Raw genomic sequence first — 21,758 nt, 5'->3', positions numbered from 1 at the left:
GTCACGCTTTGAGCACATCCCAACTTCTCAAATTATAGGAATATGGCACCCAAACTCAAGGATATTCCAAATACCCCAGGAAAAAAGAACGCCCTTTGAAATAAATTCCTATCTTCTGTTTTATGTTATAAATGGGAGAAGAAATATGGGGAAAATACTGGCTCATTATTTGTCCTCTGTGGAGGTCACTCCTCAAAATTCAGAAGAGACACTCGGTTAAACTATTCCATGGTACCAAAATTAATAAATCTTGTAAGTTTGTGGGTTCCAATATGAACACGATAAATTATAATATTTAAAACCACAAAGCCTGTTCACAGTAGTATCTTATTAAAGTGTTGGGTTTTTTTTTCCCCTGCATGAATAAAAATAACCAAGTAAATTCTCTTGCTTTTAGCTTTCATCATCTGACCTATCCAACATCTACGGTCTGGAATTTCTATTTTCCATTCCCAACACAAACAACTGCTTGAACTCCACAAATAACCACCCTGGACTGTAATCCATGAACCAACCAAACTCACTTTTTGAGGGACAGCACAGGCTCACTGAAGGCTTGGTGCTCCTTTGTCAGCTTGTGGAACACCAGCTTTATGTCTGGCACATGCACCTACAGGACCTGCTTCCTCACAAATTTAACTGGAGATCCTTAACCGAGTTCCAGAATCAGCCCTGTGTCCTTTTCCCTGTATCTTGCACTAAACAGACAGATGCTGAGTCACATTCCTTCCCAAATTTAAAATGCAGCAGCACAGCAGAACAGACATGGCTCACCAAGCCCGTCCTACTGGAGCAGCTGAGACTGGACTCTACAGCATTAGGACTGTGGGCACCTGGAGAGCTCACACAATGCTTCCCTGGGGATCAAAACATCAAATTCCGGGGGAAAGAAACTTGACCTAAACCATATTTCAGAGCCAAAAGACATGATCATCCAGTTCAGTACAGAAGTTACACAGGGCTGCATCATCTCCATCATCATTAAAACACTTTTTGCCTCCCCAGCTGATAATCACATGAATTTTGGAACAGCTCTAGAGTCGCTTCACATCACCAGAAATTTACTGCCCAAACAGGTCTGTAAGAACCATTCCCCAGACTTTAAACAAAATACTAAAATGATGGTGCGACGCCATGCACAAAGATCTACTGCTACAGTCTGCAAGGGCTTATAGATGTGTCCTTGAATCTGAATGAAGGAGAAAAGTCAGCTTTAAGGAATAAAACACCTCTTTTTCAAGATAAATATCAGTATCGGCTAACACACCTAGTAAACATACAACTGTCAGCCAGGCTCAGGGAGGGAAAAAGAAAACAAAACCACAAACAAAAAAAAAAAAAAAAAAAAAAGCCACTAAATTCTTTTTAGTGCAGACATTTCAAAGCCACCAATTTGCTGCATAGACTTTAATCCGTATAATAACGAGCTCAGATAAGAATGTCCATGGAGGAGTGAGGAAGTTCCTGTAATTATCTGTTGACAGCTGAGGCTGTAAGGACAACTGATTACTCCAACATGAGAACATTCCTCCTCTGCAGCATAAATTGGGTTCACTCATGGGCTGAGTATTTCCCAGGGCAGCTGCTTGTAGCACCCCTCGGCTTCCTGCCCTGATCAGGCTGATTAATGCCTAGCACACACCAACCTGGTCACAAGGTGTAAATGCCAGAGCAGAGGTTTCCCCACCGTTGCTTTAGAGGAAGCCCCTTTAAAAAGCCAGTTTCATTCAGATCCCTCTGGAGAAGTGTACTGAGGAAGAGGCAGAGGAGCCTGTGATTTTCCTAATGGCCAAGGACACTTATCTGGAAAATACTGCCAGATAACACAGTAAAATACACAATACCCTCAATATTTTAAGTCACTGATGACCTTAAGGACTTGATAGCCAGTCTGTCTCTAGCTTTTCATCTTTAAACACTAATTTTGTTCACACTGTCCTCCATATAATTCAGCATACAGTTTTATGAGTTATGTACACAAAATCCTGGACTCTGCACCCATCATCCATAAGCGAATAAAACTGCACGTGCACGTGGGTTAAGTCACCTTAACCATCTCCTTGCCTTTCAGTGAGCAGCACAGCACACTCTGTGCAAGAAGCACCGTCCAAACCCAGTTTAACCAGTGAAAACGTCACGCTGGCTCTCAGAGAAGACAACCGCAATTGCCCACAGAGAGCTTTGCAAGGCACCATCAGCCCTCCCACCACAGCAGAGCAGAGGGACAGGGTGTGCTCGGCTTCCTCCACCTGCACCAGGGCTGGGAAGGGGGACGTGCCCCATCCCAGGCACTGCCTGCACAGGTAAGGCCGACGCTGCCACGCCAGGAGGAAGCCGCAAGGCACCGCAGGAGCCGGGCGGAGCGGTGACCTCCAAAGGACCCGCCGCTCTCCCCGCTGGCTCCCCCTCCTTGGCACGCCGATCGCTGCGACTTCCCGAGGGACACTGCGCCAAGCGCAGACCGACACCGGGGCACTGCCCCGGGGAGAGCAGGGAGGGGCATCGGAGCCCTCCCGAGGCGTCCGGGCAAGCTGCAGCCCAAAGACACGCTCCGTTTGTGTGCCACGGCCGGGGGCTGCAGCCTAATTGCTACAGAGCTCAGCAGCAGCTAAAAACCACGCTTGACACAAGCTAACTGCAGATCAGCAGGGAGGATGTGCCCCAGGATCGAAATGTTAATGCAGATGGGACAGCAAAGCTGGGGCAGGTTATAAATATATATAAAAAACATATAATATTATCACAGATGACCAGCAAAGCTGGGGCAGGTTTGTTTCCCCTCACACACGCAGAGTTACACGACATGAATATGCAGCGCCCACTGCTACGCGCTACCTTTAAAGCTGTGCTTTTCTAACTTTCCTTTCAAGAAGTTCAAGGAACAGTACAGGATCTGAGCAGCCACAAAACAGAGCTATCCCATCCCCCGGAACGAAGAATGGCCACCCTGTAACAGCTTAGAAGATCTTGACCTTTACCTCTTCATTGATTGCTTAATTGTCACGGTGTGCCCCTTATTTTTAAGATGCTGCTTATGAACAGAAAGCTAGAGCTTTTAACTTATGTGTAGGCATTTTATTACGGTTAAACAAGCTACTTGGTTATTTTTGGTGAGGTGGGGGGGGGAAAAAAAGGAAAAACATGTTGACAACACAGTGCCACTACTGAGATGCCCAGGGATTCTGAGCAGGTATTTTGGACTTAAAGAACACCCCTGATTTTTTCCCAATACTTCTCTAGCAGACAAAGTGGACTAGGCTACTTATAAGCAGTTTTGGTGAATCCAGGAGACCCAAAAGACTTGCAGTAACAGCTTAAGTGGGCAAATTTTAGTTACTGTGCCCAGCTACATGCTCCCCTTTTCTAATCATCATCCATGGACAAGAAAATTACTTGTAAGAGCTGCTGAAGCATCACCAGTTCCAGCCCAGCACAGAAACATAAACTAGCTCTGCCTCTGGCTCACCTTAATGCACCAAACTAGAAGCTGCAGAAAATAAATTAGCCAAGGCTGCTGCTGCCCTGGAGATGCAGCAAGAGCAGGGAACAGCCGCAGCACTCGCTGTCAGCGCTGACAGTTTTCATCTGCCAGGACAGAGGGACAGCTCCGAATTTCATCCAGCTGCTCAGCAAACACGAAGTGATTGTTGCCCAGTAATTCACCTACAATACACACCACAGGGATGTGTATAACAGCTTAGGCATGGACAAATTACAGCATAAAAGAGGAACGTGCTGGCTTGGTCCCTCTCTCACATTCAATGAAACTCATGCTTTGAGCACTAAGAATGAATGGCCTGATAAAACTGACAAGAAGGTAGATAATGTCTCAGCTCACAAATAACTACAGGCAGCTTCTTTCCCTGCTGTTAACAAATATTTGCCACCACGTACTTGACCTACAGGTCTGTTTCAAGGTCATTCACTCCTGATATGCTGAACTTCAAAAGACACAAAACAGGCAACGTTGACCTATTGCCCAAGTTGATTACACAAATACCTTTTCTCTCCTACAGAAAAAGGAAATCTCCATCTGGAAAGTGAAGAAAAAACTAAATCCAGCAAAGTCTTCCTGGAGGGAAAATAGGGATGAACTTTCAGACAGCACAAGGGTACCTTCAGTTTGCTTTCTCAAGATACCTGACCCTTCCTTAACACAAACACATTGATGCATATGTGGAAAGAACCAGTCAGAAGCAGAACAGCTATGGTCATCTCTGATGATACCCTGGAGAACAGACAATAGCACTTTCCACACAACAAGTAAAGGCTGAAAGAGCCATTTTAAGAAGCAAGTTGTTGAGCACTGCAGGTCTACCTAGCCCTTTTCATCATCCAACCAAAAGCATCCATTAAAAATCACCTCCAGTTCAGTATCTGTTTGTGTACACATAAAGTGAAGCGTAAATGACATGGCTTTCTGTGAGACTGCTCTGCCTGTCACTCACCACTGTATTGCTCAACAGAGGCATTCTTAGGTATAAGATATCAAAGATCACTAAACTAATCAGACTTAATTATTAATCTGTGCAGCCAGGATTTCTGGAGTCAGTCCAGTCACTATCACTGCTTCAGTCTGAAGTTCAGCACCTGATGTCCTGCACGTGCACAGTAAAAATTCATATCTGAGTGCAGCCATAGAGCCATTTATGTCCACTCTTATCTCTCTATCTCACTCGATACAGTCTTTATGTGCCTATGTACACGTAGTCTTACAGTCACTATCAAACCTAAGGGAGGCAGAAAAACAAATACCATAAAGACAGCCATACCACAAAATTACCTAGTATAACCTAGCAGCGGGCTTCTTTAAGCATAAAACAGTATTCATCCATTCTTTCTGCTGTTAGCTTTAAGCCATGTTTGGTTAAAAGCTACTGATGAGATTTCCAAGATGGGGTACACTGCCTTTCACCTCTAGTGCAGCATTAAGCACCTCACTCAAAAGCAAAATACTTCCTGCATCCAAAAAAGATTCATTTTGTTGAATTTGTGACTAGCATTTCCCCTCACCACCACATGAAGTGACTTCCAGGGAATATTTCACCAAGCAACAACAGAACTGGGTCCCATCTGAAAAATCACTGCTTAAAAGCTGCCACTCATCACGTGAGGTCAAGCAGAAACCACAGAAATTACTGTAAAACTCAGCAAACCTTACTTCTGGCAGAGGGCTGGCCGGCTTCGTTAGGATTCCTCCCACATAAACGACGTTGGGAAGCGTAGGTCTCGGAAACTCCAGTGCTACGTCAGTGCAAAGCATCCACAGGCTGGATCCATGGACCAAGTCGTACATGGACCGCTCTGGAAGAACCTTGTGTTTCTGCATTATCCTTTCGTATTTTGGCAGAACCAAAAAACTGACTCCAAATCTTGAAATAAGGTAAACAACAGTATTTTTAATCCTCTCAAATAGGTTCATGTGATCTGTGAGCAGCGAGTTAAATTCTGGAACGTAGGACAGGGGAGCTGGAGCGCCCACTTCTGCTGGATACCAGAGGCCAGTGGAAAACACGGCGTATTTAACCCCTAAAAGATGGGCTATAACAAATCCACACATCTCATTGGGATCTACCAGGAGCAGGTCAAATTTTTCCTGTTTGAGGGCACTCATGAGGTTTCGGTTGCCAACGATCATGTCGCAGTTCTTGGAATAGTGCTCCAGGATATCGAACAGTTCGAGGGCAGTCAGTCTCCCCGAGAAGATACTCCTCATCTTGGACTGGAGGAAATCATCCGAGGTGCTGCTGTTAAAGATCCCTGGGTAGCGCTGAAGTCTGTAGTGATTAGATGGAGGAATCTCTCTGCCCTCAGAGAGGAGAAACACTGTCTGGTGACCTTGGTCATGCAAGGCTGAGGCCAGAGTCTTGAAAATATAAAGATGGCTTTCAAACATAATTGGCGGCACAACAACGATTTTGGCAGCCCTCGCTATCCCGACAGCACTCCACAGGAGAATGAAGGCTGGAGCGTACGGCTTCATAGCTGAAAGGAGAAATAAGAGCATTACATCAGAGACAACGAGATTACTGCCTGCAGTTTAGGCACACCACCCTTTCGTTTGCATGGCTATGAGCACTTCCACTGCGAGGTCTTGTCTGACAGTTACCCACAGGCTTCAAGCTGTCCTCCTTCAAGCTGCAACTCTCTCCTCTGATTTTAGCACAACGTTTTCTGGGGTTTTGTTTTCATATAAGCTAACAGAATAGAGAAGATGGAGGGCTTTTTTCCCCTCCCAAAAGGATATGTAAATTCATGCCATGTTTTTCTTTAGTATCAATGCTGATCAGACACACAGGGGTGGAAAGCAAAAAATCATGCAGGAAGATGCTACCGTTGACTAAGAACCAACTCTGAGCTTCCAAAAATGACATTCTGCTTACAAGAATTAGTGTAATAGCAGGAGTTAGTACTGCACACATGAACACTGCAAATTCCACTGAACCACTTTAACAGGTACTTGATTCTGGACCTGCTTAAATGCACACTTAAACACACGCTTGATCACCAGCTCCACCTGGGCTGAAAAACCCCACCGTCATCCTAAACGCACAGTTCCTGACAGCAGCACGCTGCTGGGGAAAGGGAAAATGCTTTCCACACGTGGTTGGGTGATTTAAAATTCCGTATGCAGCAGAGGAAAGCAAAGTGCCTTAGAAGCACAATGAGGACATGTCAGAAACTCCTCAGTCACCATCACCCTCCTAGGACAGAGGAACGAGTACAAGCCAAACCAAACAATCTGCTCTTTCCTCGTGCCAAACCAATCCACGTGGAAGCCTCAGTCTGTTGCAGTGTCCTTTATAAATAAGAACAACAGATAACACTGCTACTCAGTCCTTCTTATCTCCCTACAGTATAGTCATAAAACCCTCCTACAACAGATTGCTCAGGCCTTTTTCTTAGTTAATATTACATGGGTTACCAGCTAACAAATAGAGCACCTCATATTTTATACAGCCATTTATAAATTACTACAGTCCTATACACATATTATGGAAAAAGTTTAAGGGGTTTTTTGAGTTCTATTACTCTGTACTAAGTTTTCTGAAGGATGTCCCTTTCAGGTGGTTGTAGACAGCAGTGAGGTCTCCCATGAGCTTCTTTTTCTCCAGGCTAAACATCCCCAGCTCCCTCAGTTATTCCTCACAGGACTTATTCTCCAGATCCTTCACCAGCTTCACTGCCCTTGTCAGGATGTGCTCCAGCACCTCCATATTGTTCATGAGGTGAGAGGCCCAGAACTGGACACAGCATTTGAGGTGAGGTCACAAAGTGCCAAGTTCAGAGGGACAATCACTGCACTTGCCCATGCTCAGTTATCCTGAGAAGGACCCTGCTAGAGGATAACACTCCTTAGGCTAAGAGAGGTGTTAGAAAAAAGTAAGCAAATACGGTTCACCAATGAAACATCCAAGAGAAATGATTATTCAAACTCGGAAAAATCCCATTATTGATTCCATCTCCCCATGCTAGGAGCATTCCCACGGTACTGAGTTACTGCTCCTGTCAACAAAAGGGATATTACAAAAACCACGAATGGAGGTACAGGACTGGGAAACTCAGTAATGTTTCTATCAGCAGCAGAAATCAAAGGTTACAGGAGCCTAAGGGCTCCTCATAATCCAACATGTTGCCACAGGCTGGCTCTACTTCCATCTCCTGATCTGAGGCCTAGAGCACAGCACATAAGAGACAATCCTTAGCCCTAAGGCATATTTTCCATGGCTGAGGTACCACACGTGCCATCAAAACCCATGGGAACTGCAGTTGTCATTCCCTAGGATGCTGACAGTGCTTCCCTACTGCTTCCTCTCCCCACACTTACCTGGGAGCCTAGTTTTAAATGAGAATCACATTGGCCATTTTACTCCTTGTGAAGGTATTCCAGATACTAACACAAAAACCTGGCAATGTAACTAAAACCATTTACCAAACCTTATTTTTCAGCCTCTTGCAGTGTATCAGTGTCAAGAGACGACAACACACTTTCCTGGCAGTCTGTACCTTGTGGTTATCTTCAGAACTGGCAAAACAATAATCACTTCTCAAAAACCTATTATGCAACTCCCCTTTTCAACATAAGCACCTTCCACAGGAGCTGGAAAATATATGTGCAGGACCTGCCAAGCCATAGAGATATTAAACACATGATGCTATTAGAGAAATGCCGATTAAGTGACATTTTTTACTGGGAAAAATTGCATTGACCTTCTATTGAACTTCTGGCAGGAACCTGCAGCCTCATCATTTCATGCCCTGGCCAGACAGAAGCAGGGAGCTCAGGTTTGAATTCAGCAGGGACAAGGGCAATAGGTGACAGCATTCTGTAAGCCAATTAATCGTGAGCCTGACTCCCATTTGGCAGACTGGGCAATAGGTGGGTGCCCAGGGCCCAAGCTCAGCTCCAGGCTCTCTCCCAGACACTCCACCTGCCCTCAGCAATGAGCTCCCCCAGCACACCAGGCATTCCCACCGGGACAGACCTGCCTGCTGCAGGGGGACTTTGATTCAGCTCGTCTCCCAAAGCACCAAGCAGCGCCCAGACACAGGAGGCTTCACAAGGGCCAGGACAACGCCAAGGTGGTGCTCAGCCAGAAGCCAGCTAATCACAACTACAGCTCAGGGATTCTTCCCACTAACTCCCAGAACAAACCACTTGCCAAAATAAATAAAAAGGATCAACGTCCAACGCAATTGCCTTCTGTTTCTATGCGCCAGGAGTATGAAAAAGAATTGCCAGGTGTCCTGACAGAAGAGAGGAAAGAAAAGCCCAGAGACAGAGAACGATGCATCTCTACAGGCTTGTTAACAATGTAAAACCATTCTGTACCTCTATCTTAAGTCCTTCTTCTTAGGATTTGCCTCCATTAAATAAGACTGTTTTGACGTCTGAGCTGGCACGCAACATCCATTTATCACAGAGGGTGAAAAGGAAAATCCAAATTTCCTAACATTTAAAAACAACCCCCAAAACATAACATAACCCCACCCACAAAATGATCACTGAATTGAAGCCATTCCTTTCAGCCAAAAAGCCCTAAAACAAGGATCTGGCAAAGAACCAGATGCAGAGTGGCTTTATAGTAGTGAAACCAACTGCTGATTGTAAAGGGTTCTCCTATTGGAGCACAGCAAGAAAAAGTTAAAGACATACCAAGAAGTTAAACATTAACTTTATGAGTTACTGTTGGAGTAGGTTTAATGACCTGTATGTGGGGGTTTTCAAATGAAAGAGGAAGTGCAAGTTTTAAAGGGTTACAGAAAATCAAGCACCCTCCTGACAGTCAGATTGTTGGGAGAGGTTTTCAGCTGACCAAAACACTTCCAAATCATGATTTATTTCTTTTAAGGAAGTATTTTTCCATTCACCCAGAAGGACCAAGCAGGACATACAATAGCAAGTGTAACTACATGGGAAATTATGACTTTCAGAAGAAAAAAATAGGAGGGCGGATCTTCCCCCACAACTCCACAAAGCTCTGATACTTGAAGGTTGGACAATGTGGAAATTAACTGAATGACATTGAAATCAGTGTAGTGCTAGTTGACTTTTAGAATAATAATTTAAACATTAAGACTTAATGTCATTTATATAAACATCAATCTTAAATTATTTTAGATAATTTCCAATTAATAATTGGTGTAACAGTTAATTACAGTCCTGGAACACATATCCAAGATTACATTCAGATTTGCTGCCAATCTTTAATAATTTTCTAATCACTGCTAATAGAACTTTTTGGCACGTTTGAGGGGGTTTTTTTCTGCTTTACGTCCCTGGCTGCCTACCTGCTATTTCTGAAACTCAGAAATAGCTATTTTCAAGGCAGCAATACCATCGTCCACATTTTCCTCCATCACAGAGATATCCAGAAGCAGAAGAGCCTCTCACTCAGATGCATCCAGCACAGCCTGAATGCAAACTGTTCCCACATTTATCACTACTCAAAAGATTAAACAGCTCTTAGGCACTTACACATAAACATATAGACTCCTTTTTATTCACTAACCAAGAACACTCCAGACTTCAAAAGCAGCAAAGGAAGTTTTACAGAGCTTGAGTTCAGCGATGCAATTTGCTTTTTTAAGTTCCTCCCTTCCGTTCAGCCTTTCTTTAGATTTGCTAAGGTTTGTTGAGTTTACCTGGGCAGTTTGAGCGGGACCTCTGCCGGGAAAGGTGCCCTTCATCCCCAACAGCAGCGCTCCTCTGACAGCAAAGGAGCAATCTCCGAGCTGCTGATCACTCTCACCTTACCCAAAGGGCTCAAATTACTCATTACCATTTCACAGAGACAGCATAGGTTAAAGGAACAGGCTGCCACCTCTGCAAGCCCAAATCTGGGAGCTAATTAGCAATAAAATTACCGTGCCCAAATGAAAAGCTTACGTGTGCATCCCAGGAATATTATTATTTTTTTAAAAAAGGGAAAATGTGAGATTTCGGTATTTTAGCCAACCATGTGTTACACAAATTGCCAGTTGTGGTGTTAACATGCAGATTTATTCCTTCATCTTACTCTCAGTACTGAAATCCTCTTTACTACACCCCATTACACAAAACTCAGTATTTTAGGAGGAAGAGCACAAACTCTGCTTTAGGAGCTGTAAACTCTTCAAAACTTCACACCAGTGTCTGAATCAACTGGAACACAAAAGCATAAACACAATTTTTAATATTTTTCTTTTCAGAAGAAATACGTATTTTAATCAGCAACTAAACTTACATTAAAAGCTGCAGGTCTGATGCAGCTTTTACATAGGTAGGGGGGCCTTGACCAATTTTCAGTCACATACAGCAACCACCCACACCAGGCTCCAGAGTTTCTCTCCCACTAAGGCATATTTCACCTCAGTTATCCCACCTGAGGTCAGAAACTGGAACCAGTGTCACCTCAGGGGCCAATCCCACCCTACCGTGCCCAACTGCAGAATCCACCACAGATCAACATAAGCAGGGTGTTTATTCCTCTTAAGATCGCATGTACTGTAGCTGTAGGAAGAGACACGTGGCTGAAAGCATAGCAAGAGAAATGCTGAGGGAAGCTGAAGAAAAACTGGTCATGGAGAGCACTAGAAAATGCCTCTGGGAAAAAGAAAAAAAACCAACATAAGCAGCTGCTGACTATGGTTTACCACTGCTCTTAAGAGAAAGGAAGCACTAAAACAGGGAAAGAAATAACCACTGATCTCAGATTACCTGAAGTTACCCAATTCACTGCTGTTCCAGCCCTGCCCTGCCTACTCAAAACCCCATTGACACGAACCTACCTCATGTGCAGTTCTGTTTGCTTTAGCTGCTATTAAAACAGTTTTACAGGTAGAACACGGTACCCATCCTCCAGAGGCTTGTTAACACCTCAGTTACACAAATACAGAGCCAAGCCCTACAATCCAAGGCTGCATGACCAAAGGCCCTGTAAACAAAGCCTTTTATCAAGGCCAAGATAGCCAGGAGTGACTAACAGAAGGCACTTGCAGTTAAGTATAATGCTGAAAGACAAAGAAAATATTTCAAGACAAAGACAAGGTTTCACTAATATGGAGTGCAGGATGATTCTATGCTACAAATACCTGTACTCAATCCAAATCTTTTTGGCTGTGTCAGCCAAATACAAGCGGTTGATATTAAAGATGAAATACAGATACACACACACAAATATGCATGAAATGCATTGATTCCAACCTGTGGAGGAATGACCAGAGAAAAGAAAAACTCTTCCCTTTTACACATCGTTCAAGATCTCTAATTTTTCACATTCCCCCAAAACATTTTAAGAATTGATGGCAATCCACATTGGTGCTTTTTTGCCGCCGAGCACCCAGAAATGCTACCCATGTGAGGAGGAAATGCACTGACCAAATTATGTCTGACGGTGAATCTCAAAAATAATTTTATCACGGAGACAGGAAGGTTTTAATTAGTGGCATAACAGATGACAGTAAGGCAGACTGTGACCTTCAAGTTAAAACTTGCTCCCTTACCATTCCTTTAAGCTGGGAATTGTAAAACATGTTCTTAACCCATAATACTGTTTGCTGTGCTGTACATATTCCACAGATAAACCAAAATACTACTCCTTAATCCTTTAGGAGCGTAACAGTAAACTAGGCCCACAAGCTGCCTTCAGGCAGCAAAGAGCAGTTTAAGACTAGGAAGCACTTGGTACTAAATGACCCACACGCTGAAAAGCAGCAAAAACCCATCAGAAATGCAGAAACGTGCAGAGTCTCAGAGCAGCAAACCAGGAAATTATCTGGGAAGAGACTCTGGTACCAGGTATTGTACAACCTTTGGATTTATGTCCTTAAATTTTCCCTATCACACATCCTGTTACTAATTGCTGAGGCACAGTGTGTGCTGTGATTGCTATTCTGTGTTGCAATGTTTTAGATGAGTGGTGTGATCTGGCTTTCAACCACAGGCTCTTTTTTCAGCTAAATGAATAAATTAAGAAATCAGTAAGACACGTGTATCAAGAGCAGGCTTTTGCATTTTCTTTGTACAGTCTCCCAAACAACATCACCTATCCAACGACTGAAGCATTTCAATGTGTACAAGTACCTCCACGGACATTTACAGGCATTACAAACTCTGCAATCCTCTGTCAGACTTACTGTGCAAACAGCAAAGGAGCTATTCAGAGGGAGTCAAAACTCCCAAAGCCACTTTTAGTAACCACTTATTGTATGTGCAACAGGTTTCATCAAACACTTGAAGGGTTTTACCTAAGCTTTGGTACTCAACCATGGTAGGAAAAGGATTTATAGGAATCCTCACTTGACAGGCAGCATGGCAGAAGAGGCACTTCTTCAAAATACAGGTTCTACAGTGCATACATAAAATATTTTCAATGAGCATGCTAGAAGATGGATCTTTCAGAAGTTACATGGGAATATAACTGTTATGCAAGGCATTCTGTCCTATTAAGATGACTTTATAGCAAGAGGCCTAAGTATAACACTCCAGGCAGCACTTCACCACTGGCTGTTGGAAAGCAGTGCTCCGTCACTCTTCATGGCTATGGAAAACTGTCCCAAACTCCTGAAAAGACCAATCATCTCTAAAAAGATTAAATATTTACAAATATTATCTTTAAGAAGTGGTTATATTCCAAATCTACTCAGGATACCCACATCTATTAATAGCAATAATTTGATCTTTTGATCAAGTCCCTTACAAACCCAAGCAAGGCCTGACTGCTTTGGAGTTACAATGCTGCAGTAGTGACTCTATCAGCCAAAACCTGATTTCCCTGAGAGTAAAGGATTCAAGTCTAATTAAATATTTTCATAACATGAACTAAGTTCCAACAGGGCAAAGGCATCTTCCACTCCACATGACCTAGATTCCTTAATACTCTACGCACTAAAACTGAGCAAACAATACACAGTAAAAATTATAAACTTTATTGAAGGTCAATATTTTACGAGTATCCATTTTCCAAGTTCAGCCCAACTAACTGCATGGAACTGAGTCTCATCAAGATTTTGAAACCTGTGAAACATTAACCTCTGTAGACCTACCAGGTAGGGTAGTCAAAACATATCAAAAGACATTCTTGAGGCATTTTAACAACCCAAATAAAAGCAAATAGAGCAAGAACAGCCAGTCCTTTTTGTCCTGTTTTGCACTGGTCATCTCAAACGGGGCATTTCAAGATCTCTACAATTTGTAACACTTTACATGGCGAGGATTAGCAAAGCCAAGCCCCCACACATTGCCCCAAAACCTGAGTGCCTTCCATCGAGGGCAAGGCGACTCCGTGTGCCAGCGGCTCGGATTTCTCCGCATTGGCGCTCTCCATTATGCGGCTCTGCTCCTGGTTGCCCACAGTTATCCCACCCCCGGCACCTTGGAAAGACAACTGCTGACTGCACACAGCCAAGAGCCATCTGTTTGCAAGCGAGACGCGCGCATTCCTGCTGGAGAGATTTGTCCGCTTCATCCAACATGATGTGAGAACCTTTCCTGACAAATTGCGCCTTTTCCTGCATTGCTACCGGGAACTCTCACGAGACACGGTGTTTTGGCAACAACATTCAAGTCCCTTGACAAAGTCCCCTCGGCTCCTGGAGACTTTCCCTCCAAGTACCCAGACTTGAAAGGGTAGGTTTCTCAACCTGCTGCAGCCCTTTTGCACCAGAAAGAACCAGAGGTACTGCTGTGACATCAGGGCTGGGGGCATTAACAGACAGAGGCCAACAGGTTATTCCACATTTCCAGGGGACACTGGTGCCCGTGAAGATGTTTTTTACCAGCCCTGCTCCTGCTGCGTGACCACCACCGTGCCCTGAAGACACCAGGAACAGAATAACTCACCAGAGGACTAAGTGCTGAAAATAAAAGGAGACTTTCTACCTACGGAGAGGACAAGGCGTAAGTGCCACAGCAGCTGGCGGAGATAAAGATGCCCCCCACTGAAGGGTCAAAGCTGCCCATGAAGTCTTTGCTCTCACACTGGCATCAAAGGACAGGCTGAAAGAATGGCTGAATGACGTGCCAAAAACATGGGAAAAGGAAAAAAAGGCAAAACCTGACTCTCACCTTCAACACTTTAACTAATGACTGGATCTCCTTTGATATAATGACCCTCTGAAGAAGGGACTGGAAGAAATTGCAGTGCACTTTGTTATGAGCCTAATTTGTTGGCGCCTGTAGTTACATGCTACCATCACCCAAGCATGAATTCTGCCTCATGAACAAGCCTCAGGACCTGAAACAACATGAGTTTTAAACTTAAACCCATTTTACTGGGATTTTCACTTAACTTCAACAATTATTGGGGGGATGCTTTGCTCTTCACTCCAGCTGGCTTCAGCTTGGTACAAGCTCTCCCTGGTCACGCCATCACATGACACCCAGAAGCACTCAATGAATTTCTTTGTTCCGTTTCTGACTTCATCCTATAGCAAATGAGCACATTTTAACAAGCCACACAAACACAATCACAAAGGAAACTATCACAGGTTTGTTTCGGCGGTGGGAAATACAACTAGGAATAAAGTAAAAACACTTTGTTTCATCATGTTTTGCTCTTATTCAGCTCAATTAAAATAATTGCAGCAACACCACACATGCCAAAAACGTTTAGCTTACTCAGTCTGTTAATTAATAGGTTCTGTTTTGGAATTTACAGGTCAGTTTTCTTCAAATTCAGTTGTTGTCTGTTGCTTTCAGATTTGTATTTTGAGTGCCTGCTTTGAACTATCTCCTAGCAGAATCTGGGCCTAGAGTAAGGGTAAAAGCAGTTTAACAGCTTCCCTGTATGGTTTAATCCTGAGATTCTGATTTTAAGAGCAAGACCACATCACCTACCCGAGCTACAGGGGGCAGCAATCAACTCGGGACTCTTCTAAAAGGCATAAAATACACTCCAATAAGGGTTAGGAGTTGGTGTTGGTTTTTCGTTTTGCTTTTTGTTTTGGGTTGTTCGTTTTGTTTTGTTTTTGTAGCTGTATAAGCATTTTTAAATGAACATAAGCTTCCTGAAAATTTCTAGCACTGGTAGTTGAGTAAGACTAGAGTATAATTCAAGAAAGGAACAGTCTAAAAACAGGGTTTGTAGATTTTCAAAGACAGCCTGAGACTTCAATACAATCTGTTAATTCACAAGTATTAGGGAAAAGAGAAAATAAATCCAAAGGTTACAAGGGTCAAGATGAAGATGGTTCCCATCTCCAAGACTACAATTCCCAGAATGATCTGGGTGTCAAACCTAAACAAATGAACAATAATCCATCCAAGCACAAACCCAGGTGCTTCTACACACATCTGTGCACATCTGTTCCTACCCACCAAAAGGGCACTTCCCAGCTATACCTCCACTTCTAGCAACTAAAACTTTTTCAACATAAACACTACATAGTAATAAATACCTGATGGGGGTTTAAAACAGAAATAACATCATAGCCTATACCTGCAATTATTTCATTAGTAAGCAGTTTAAGGCAAGACTCATTGTCTAATAAAAGCATAGTCTGAGATAAAATTATTTGGAAAACTCCGAGTGTACTTCCACGAAAACAAAGCTAATTGATTAGCAAGCAAAGTAATTACCAAAGTGTCACAACACACAGTAATGAATGGTTTATCATTAGGAGTGGTTAAAGAAATACGACAGCTTAACTCCTATATTTTACACACTCAGATCTGTTTTTCAGGATTCTCAACTTGAAAAAAAAAAAAAAATTTCAATAATTATCAACTGTCCTTGGGCAAGTTTCCATGCAAGTCCTCACAAGATTGGCACCACCAGCTCCCATTTACTTTTAGCCCCACGAGTCACGGATGCCCCAAGCACTAGACTGGCCTATCCAGGCATGTTACTGAAATACACGTGGAATTTTCCACTTTGCACTGCTGGGAAGCAAAATGTTTGCAGACCCAACTTCACACAAGCATTTTAAGCTCGATCACTTGGGATGAAGTTTTGTGCCCAGGGACCAAACACCGTGCACATCACCATGCACCCCTCAAAGCTCAGTTTTTCAGAAATTATGTTCTTCTAAGGATCAGCAAGGCTTCATCAGGGGTGTAATTCTCCAACAGAGCTTTGCTGGCGTTTACAGCGCACTGAAGTATGGGTTTTAACTGAACTACGGTGACTTTGGACAGTGCCAAACCCAGCTCTCCAGTGGCAGCAACCTTCTAGCCAAGAACACTCCTGAGAAGGACTCTGTACAAGGTCCACCTCAGCACACCACACTATTTAAAAAGAGGTACTTTTGAGCTGACGTTTGCATCAAGATAAATTGGGGAGGGTGACCTCCCAAGGAAACCTACCACAAAACCCCAACGTTTAGCTCCTTGCAAGCAGCACCTACCCTCTCTAACAGCTGTCTCATTTTTAAGTCCCTGGCAGATAGAAATCGGCAGCAGACACTACATGAAGCACTACCACAGCTGCTGGGGTTGGCCACGGCAGGGGCTCTGCTGCCACACCTCCCACCTCAGCTCACAAGCAAGCCGCACATCTCGTGTTGAAAGCAGCATCCTGGGCAGAACTCCTGTTCCTCACACAGGTTTCATTCCGAGAGAGATGCTCCTTCCATCTCATTTGTCAGCCAGAAGACCTCACTTTGCCTCAAATCTGAGTATTTCTCAGTTAAAACATGAAATTGGGAAGACAGTGATATCCTGAAAATAAAGCTAAGACCAAGGAAGAGCACGTGAGTACTGACCACGTGTTTTCTTGTGGCCTTTTTGTTTCTCTTTTTGTTGGCATTGTGCTAAGTTTTTTGTGGTTTTTTTGTTGTTGTTGGTTTTTTTTTTTTTTTTTTTTTTTTTTTTTTTTTTTTTTAAAGCTAGCACTTAATTTTTGTTGAAAGTTTTTGCAATACTTTTTAAAATGCCCATTTCATGAACTGGTGCTCTTGGCACTAAAGCACTTTATTCATTTGACTTAAGTCAAGTAACTTTCAAACTGGATGGAGGCTGTGGAAAAAACCCCCAAAACAAATCAAATGCAAAATATGTAACTGCATTTTAATCTAAAATGCTGGGTGTCTAAATTTAATGTTTGAAGTTTTGGTTACACTTACGCACTCCATCTTCAGGAATAACAAATAAATTCAATAGCTTTTTCCTGACTGGTGGTAAAAATAATTTCTCTAATGGAGGACAGTTTTGAATTAAGAAACTTGGAAGGCCCCCCAACTTCTACATTCACTGTTACCTCCCTCTAAATACACTGAGACACAGCCTTAATATTTGAATCTTTTTAAAGCATGCTGTTTGTGCAGGGCATCAAGGCTCACTTCCAGCTCAGAATCAGAAGCTGACTCAAGACTTCCCATTAACTCTCCCTTTAGTTACTAAGAAAGGAAAATAGTCTCAAAGTTGCTTATTTTTTGTGAAGCTGAACCATCCATTCATAGGAGGAAAAAAACCAGCACAGAGTAAAGAAGAAAGCTATGCTTGTTTCCCTATACAAATAAAATTATGGGCATGACAACTGCGCTGCTTAAGAGAAATGCTTATGAGAAAAGTTTATAGCCACAGTTTGAACTACAAATCATTTTAAATGCTTATTTCTTACAAGGAATATCAGGACCTCACACCCTGAGAATTTTAACATCCATCCATCCAAAGTGTCATAAAAGATCAAAAATAATTCATCAAAAGGTTCTAGAAACCTTACGTCACAAGTCTTGTTGGAAATTGCCTCCCAGTAAAGCTGTCCTGCGGGAAGGACAGAGAATTCTATTAAATGCTTCCAGTGTATTTTACTTCCTGGAAAACCGGGAGAAGAGCCTTCTACAATACCTATTCACAAACACTTGGAGCTGTATCAGAATGTCAGTTTGCAGCCCAAAGATACTTTCTAAAACAACAATAAGAGGTCAATACATGCTGAAATTTTTCTGAGGACTAGAAATACCAACAAAGGAGGTGAATGATGTCAAATGCTTCTCATGTATCAGCATTTCTCAAACACGGTTCTGTTCTCTGCACAAATATGACTTTGTAATAATCAAACAGAAATAAAAATGTTTGTTGAAAGTCTAGAGCTGGAGAAAAAAAAGTTATTTCATCTGCTAAGCAGCTCACAAATTTAATCTCACCACAAACAACCCAATAGGCTTTAATACTGCAGTGGGATTTCTCTTTTAAGTTAAAGACAAGGGACTTAACCTATAAGGAATAAACCCAGGTAAATTGCTGTACTGTTCTGAAGAGAGCAGCTTCTGTGGCTAAAACAGAAATGTGGACAAAAAGGACTTTAAAGAGCTCAAAGTGGAAAACAGCAGGAAAAGTAGGCACGGCAATAAACGCTCAGCATTTAACTCAGAACTAAGGCATCTCATGCTCAAGACCGTCAATTAGAAACTATCCAAGGCAGCACAAACATTGTTACACTTTTAATTACTGCAGAACACTTTTCAAGTAGTAGGAAGAGCATTCCAGCAAATCGCATCCTCTGTGCACATCTCAACAGGTTCAGAGAAGGCCAGACACGAAGCTGTGGATGGAGCAAGGCACAGCAGCCACGCATCAAGCTGAAACTGCCACCAATTCACTCCACCAAAACCAACCCACGGCTTCCTGGGCACTTACTCAGCAGGCCACTTCCCTCCAATCCACTCACAGGGGCATGGAGAGGACTCAGAGCTCAGGTGACATCAGCCTGCACAGAAGAAGGATGCAGGATCATTTCAGATGTCCTCTCCTCCGGCCCTGGTTAATCCCATGGGTTTCTCCACCCAGATCCTGCTTTAGAACAACCCAACTGTTTAGAAGCACCTTAAGAAAATAAAATCTACTGTTTACAAAACGCGAACGTGATTCTCACGTCTGAGTCTCAGTATTTAACAGACACATCACAAAGCAAATATTTTCTTTTCTCATTTTCTATAAAGAGCTTCTGTTAACAGGAAACATGAAAAAAAAAAAAAAAGAAAAATAAATCACAAGTATTTTGTGCTAAATACTCATTTCCCTGTATTTCAACTGAAATATTTTCACAACAGCATGAAAGCTGTCTCGGAGCACAAGACTCCGGCACAAACTGGTTGGTCTTTTGGAAAAGAAAAGCCACTGCAGTATCCAATGTTCAGCCTGGATCAATGACTGAAACAAAGGAACAAAAACAAGGAAACGTGAAGCAAAGGTGAATTGCATGTTCTGTAGCATCGGCGCTTTGAAACTAGCTCAGCTAAAAATCTAAGTGACCTTGTGTGGTAATTGCTTGGAAAAGCAGACGGGCACCTTCAGACTGGAAACATTAACTGAGAAAATGCTGGCAATAAAGGTCTGGAAATCAGCAATATAACGCGAATTATTCGTAAAACTATGTCTCTTGGTTGTAACATGAAAAACTAAATTCATTTCAAGGTGTTTGCTTTGGGGGAGGAGACCTTCAAGGATGCCTACTACTGGAGTTGCTCCCTGCTGTCCATCCCCCGGGAACTCTGATGAGCATGCAAAACGGGCTGCGCAATTCCCAACGATTCCCTGTTGTTCCACGGCCAGAGCTCAAACGAGCAGCTACACGACGAGAGCCAAGATGCCACTCGCTCAAACCCCGCAACTTGGGCGATGTGTCGCCCGAAAAGTTCACGCTTGACCGTGCTCCTCCTTCGTGAGCCCGACCGGGAGGCGCAGCAGCAATTACGCAACGCTGCTCCTTCTGAGGCGGCTGGGATGGAGGCTCGGGGAACATCCAGGGAGCCATCCCGGGCGCTCCGGGAGCCATCCCGGCTCCACCGTGTCCCTCACGCCACCGTCCCCAAGCCGGCGGCAAGCCGACAAGGAGGGCTCTGCGCCCGCACTGACAGCCCCTCACGGCGGCACCGAGCAGCTCATGGGGAGCCGCCGAAAGAAGGCAGGAATGGGTGTCCGAGAAGCGCTTCCCGCCTTCCCCCTCAGCTCCCGCCCGCCTCCCCCTCAGGGACCCCGCGGCCGGGCGCTCTCCGCTCTCCCGCTCCCCTCACGGCGCCCCGCTTCCCCAAGGAGCGGCACGGGCACCTGCCCGGCGTCCCCGCACTGGCCGCTGCGGCGCCGGACGACCGCCACGGCACAGCCACAACCCGCCCGCCGCGCCGCACAGGTAACCGTGCCCCTCTGGCGTCCCCAGCGCCCCTCACAGAAAAGGCGGGAAGGGACGTGTCCTCCAGGCGCCCCTCAGGACATGGCGCTCCCCCGCAGCCCTCAGCTCCCTCCTCAGGTCACGCCGTCCCCTCGCTCGGGGACACCGCATCGACGCGGCTCCCCTGCGGCTCCTTCTCTCGGCTCTCACGCCACGGGTCTTCCCCTTCGCCCCCCGGTTCTTACCCCCAATTCTATGGCTCTTCCCCCTCAGCCCTCCGGCTCTCGCCCCTCCTTCCATAGCTCTTTCCCCTCAGCCCCTCGACTCTCATCCCCCTGGAATGGCTCTCCCTCCTCCCGCTACACCTTCCTCCGCGGGCACCCGGGGGCTTCCCCTTACGCTACGGGAAGGCAGAGGACAAGCAGCGAGGCGGAACGACGGCCCCTCTCCATCTCCCTCCCCGAACCCGCTGCTCCGCGCCGCAGCCGGGACCACCGGCCCCCCTCGGGTACCACCGCGGCGCCTCACCGCTCTCCCTTCAGGGCCGCTGCTCCGCGCCGCTGCCTCTGCTAAGGAGCCGCCGACCGCAGCTCCGCTCGGGGCTCTCGTCCTTCAGCCGGGTCCGCCCGGCCCGGGCTGCGGCGCTGCTGCGGCGCCGAGAGCGCCGGGCCCGCCGGTGCCTCCGCCCGGGCTCTGCTGCACCTGCTGCGGGGCTGCGCTGCCCTGCGAGCAGAGGAGGCTCCGTCCTCCCTCAACTTCGCATCACTCCGGGCCGCCCCCGCTCCGCCCCACCGCATGCACCGGCGCTGCCGCTCGCCCCCGCGTCCGGGGAAAGGCTCGGCCGCCCTGCCGCCCCATGCACTGCCCCGCTGCCGGGACGGCGGGCAGCTCCCGGCGCCGGGCACGGACCCTGCGCCCGCCCCCGGCGGGAGGGACCGGGGCCGCCGCCGCCAATCAGCTCCCCGCGGCGCTTTTCGGCTCCGGGCCGGGGCGCCGAGAGCTGCTCTGCGCCGAGAGCTGCTCTGCGCCGGGGGCTCCGGCTGCTCAGCCCGCTGAGCGCCAGCTGAACGGTATAGCTATCCCATCCTCACCCACCCGACAGGCTGTAAATACAGCGGTAATTACCCCATTGCTTTTGTGTGTGTGTAGTTTCGGTGGATGTGGAGTTGGGGTTCCCCCCCCCCCCCATGTTTTCTGCTTATTATCTAATAATGTTCTATCAAGTTG

General features: G+C 45.3%; 1 protein-coding gene across 1 annotated transcript in view; it reads right to left on the bottom strand.

Moving 5' to 3' along the window:
• Window positions 1-21,373, bottom strand: part of UGT8 (UDP glycosyltransferase 8) — a 35,758-nt gene extending 14,385 nt beyond the window's left edge. Inside the window, exons 1-2 of the mRNA XM_066318405.1 lie at window positions 21,060-21,373; window positions 5,162-5,985 (exon numbers count right to left, since the gene is read on the bottom strand). Of these exons, the coding sequence (XP_066174502.1) occupies window positions 5,162-5,983 (822 nt within the window). The 5' untranslated portion in view covers window positions 5,984-5,985; window positions 21,060-21,373. The remainder of the gene's footprint in view (window positions 1-5,161; window positions 5,986-21,059) is intronic.
• Window positions 21,374-21,758: the final 385 nt, after the last annotated feature.

This window comes from Sylvia atricapilla, chromosome 4 (genome assembly GCF_009819655.1).
Source record: "Sylvia atricapilla isolate bSylAtr1 chromosome 4, bSylAtr1.pri, whole genome shotgun sequence".
NCBI lineage: Eukaryota > Metazoa > Chordata > Aves > Passeriformes > Sylviidae > Sylvia > Sylvia atricapilla.
Note: the sequence above shows the minus strand (reverse complement) of the source record. Positions and strands in the feature narration are given on the sequence as shown.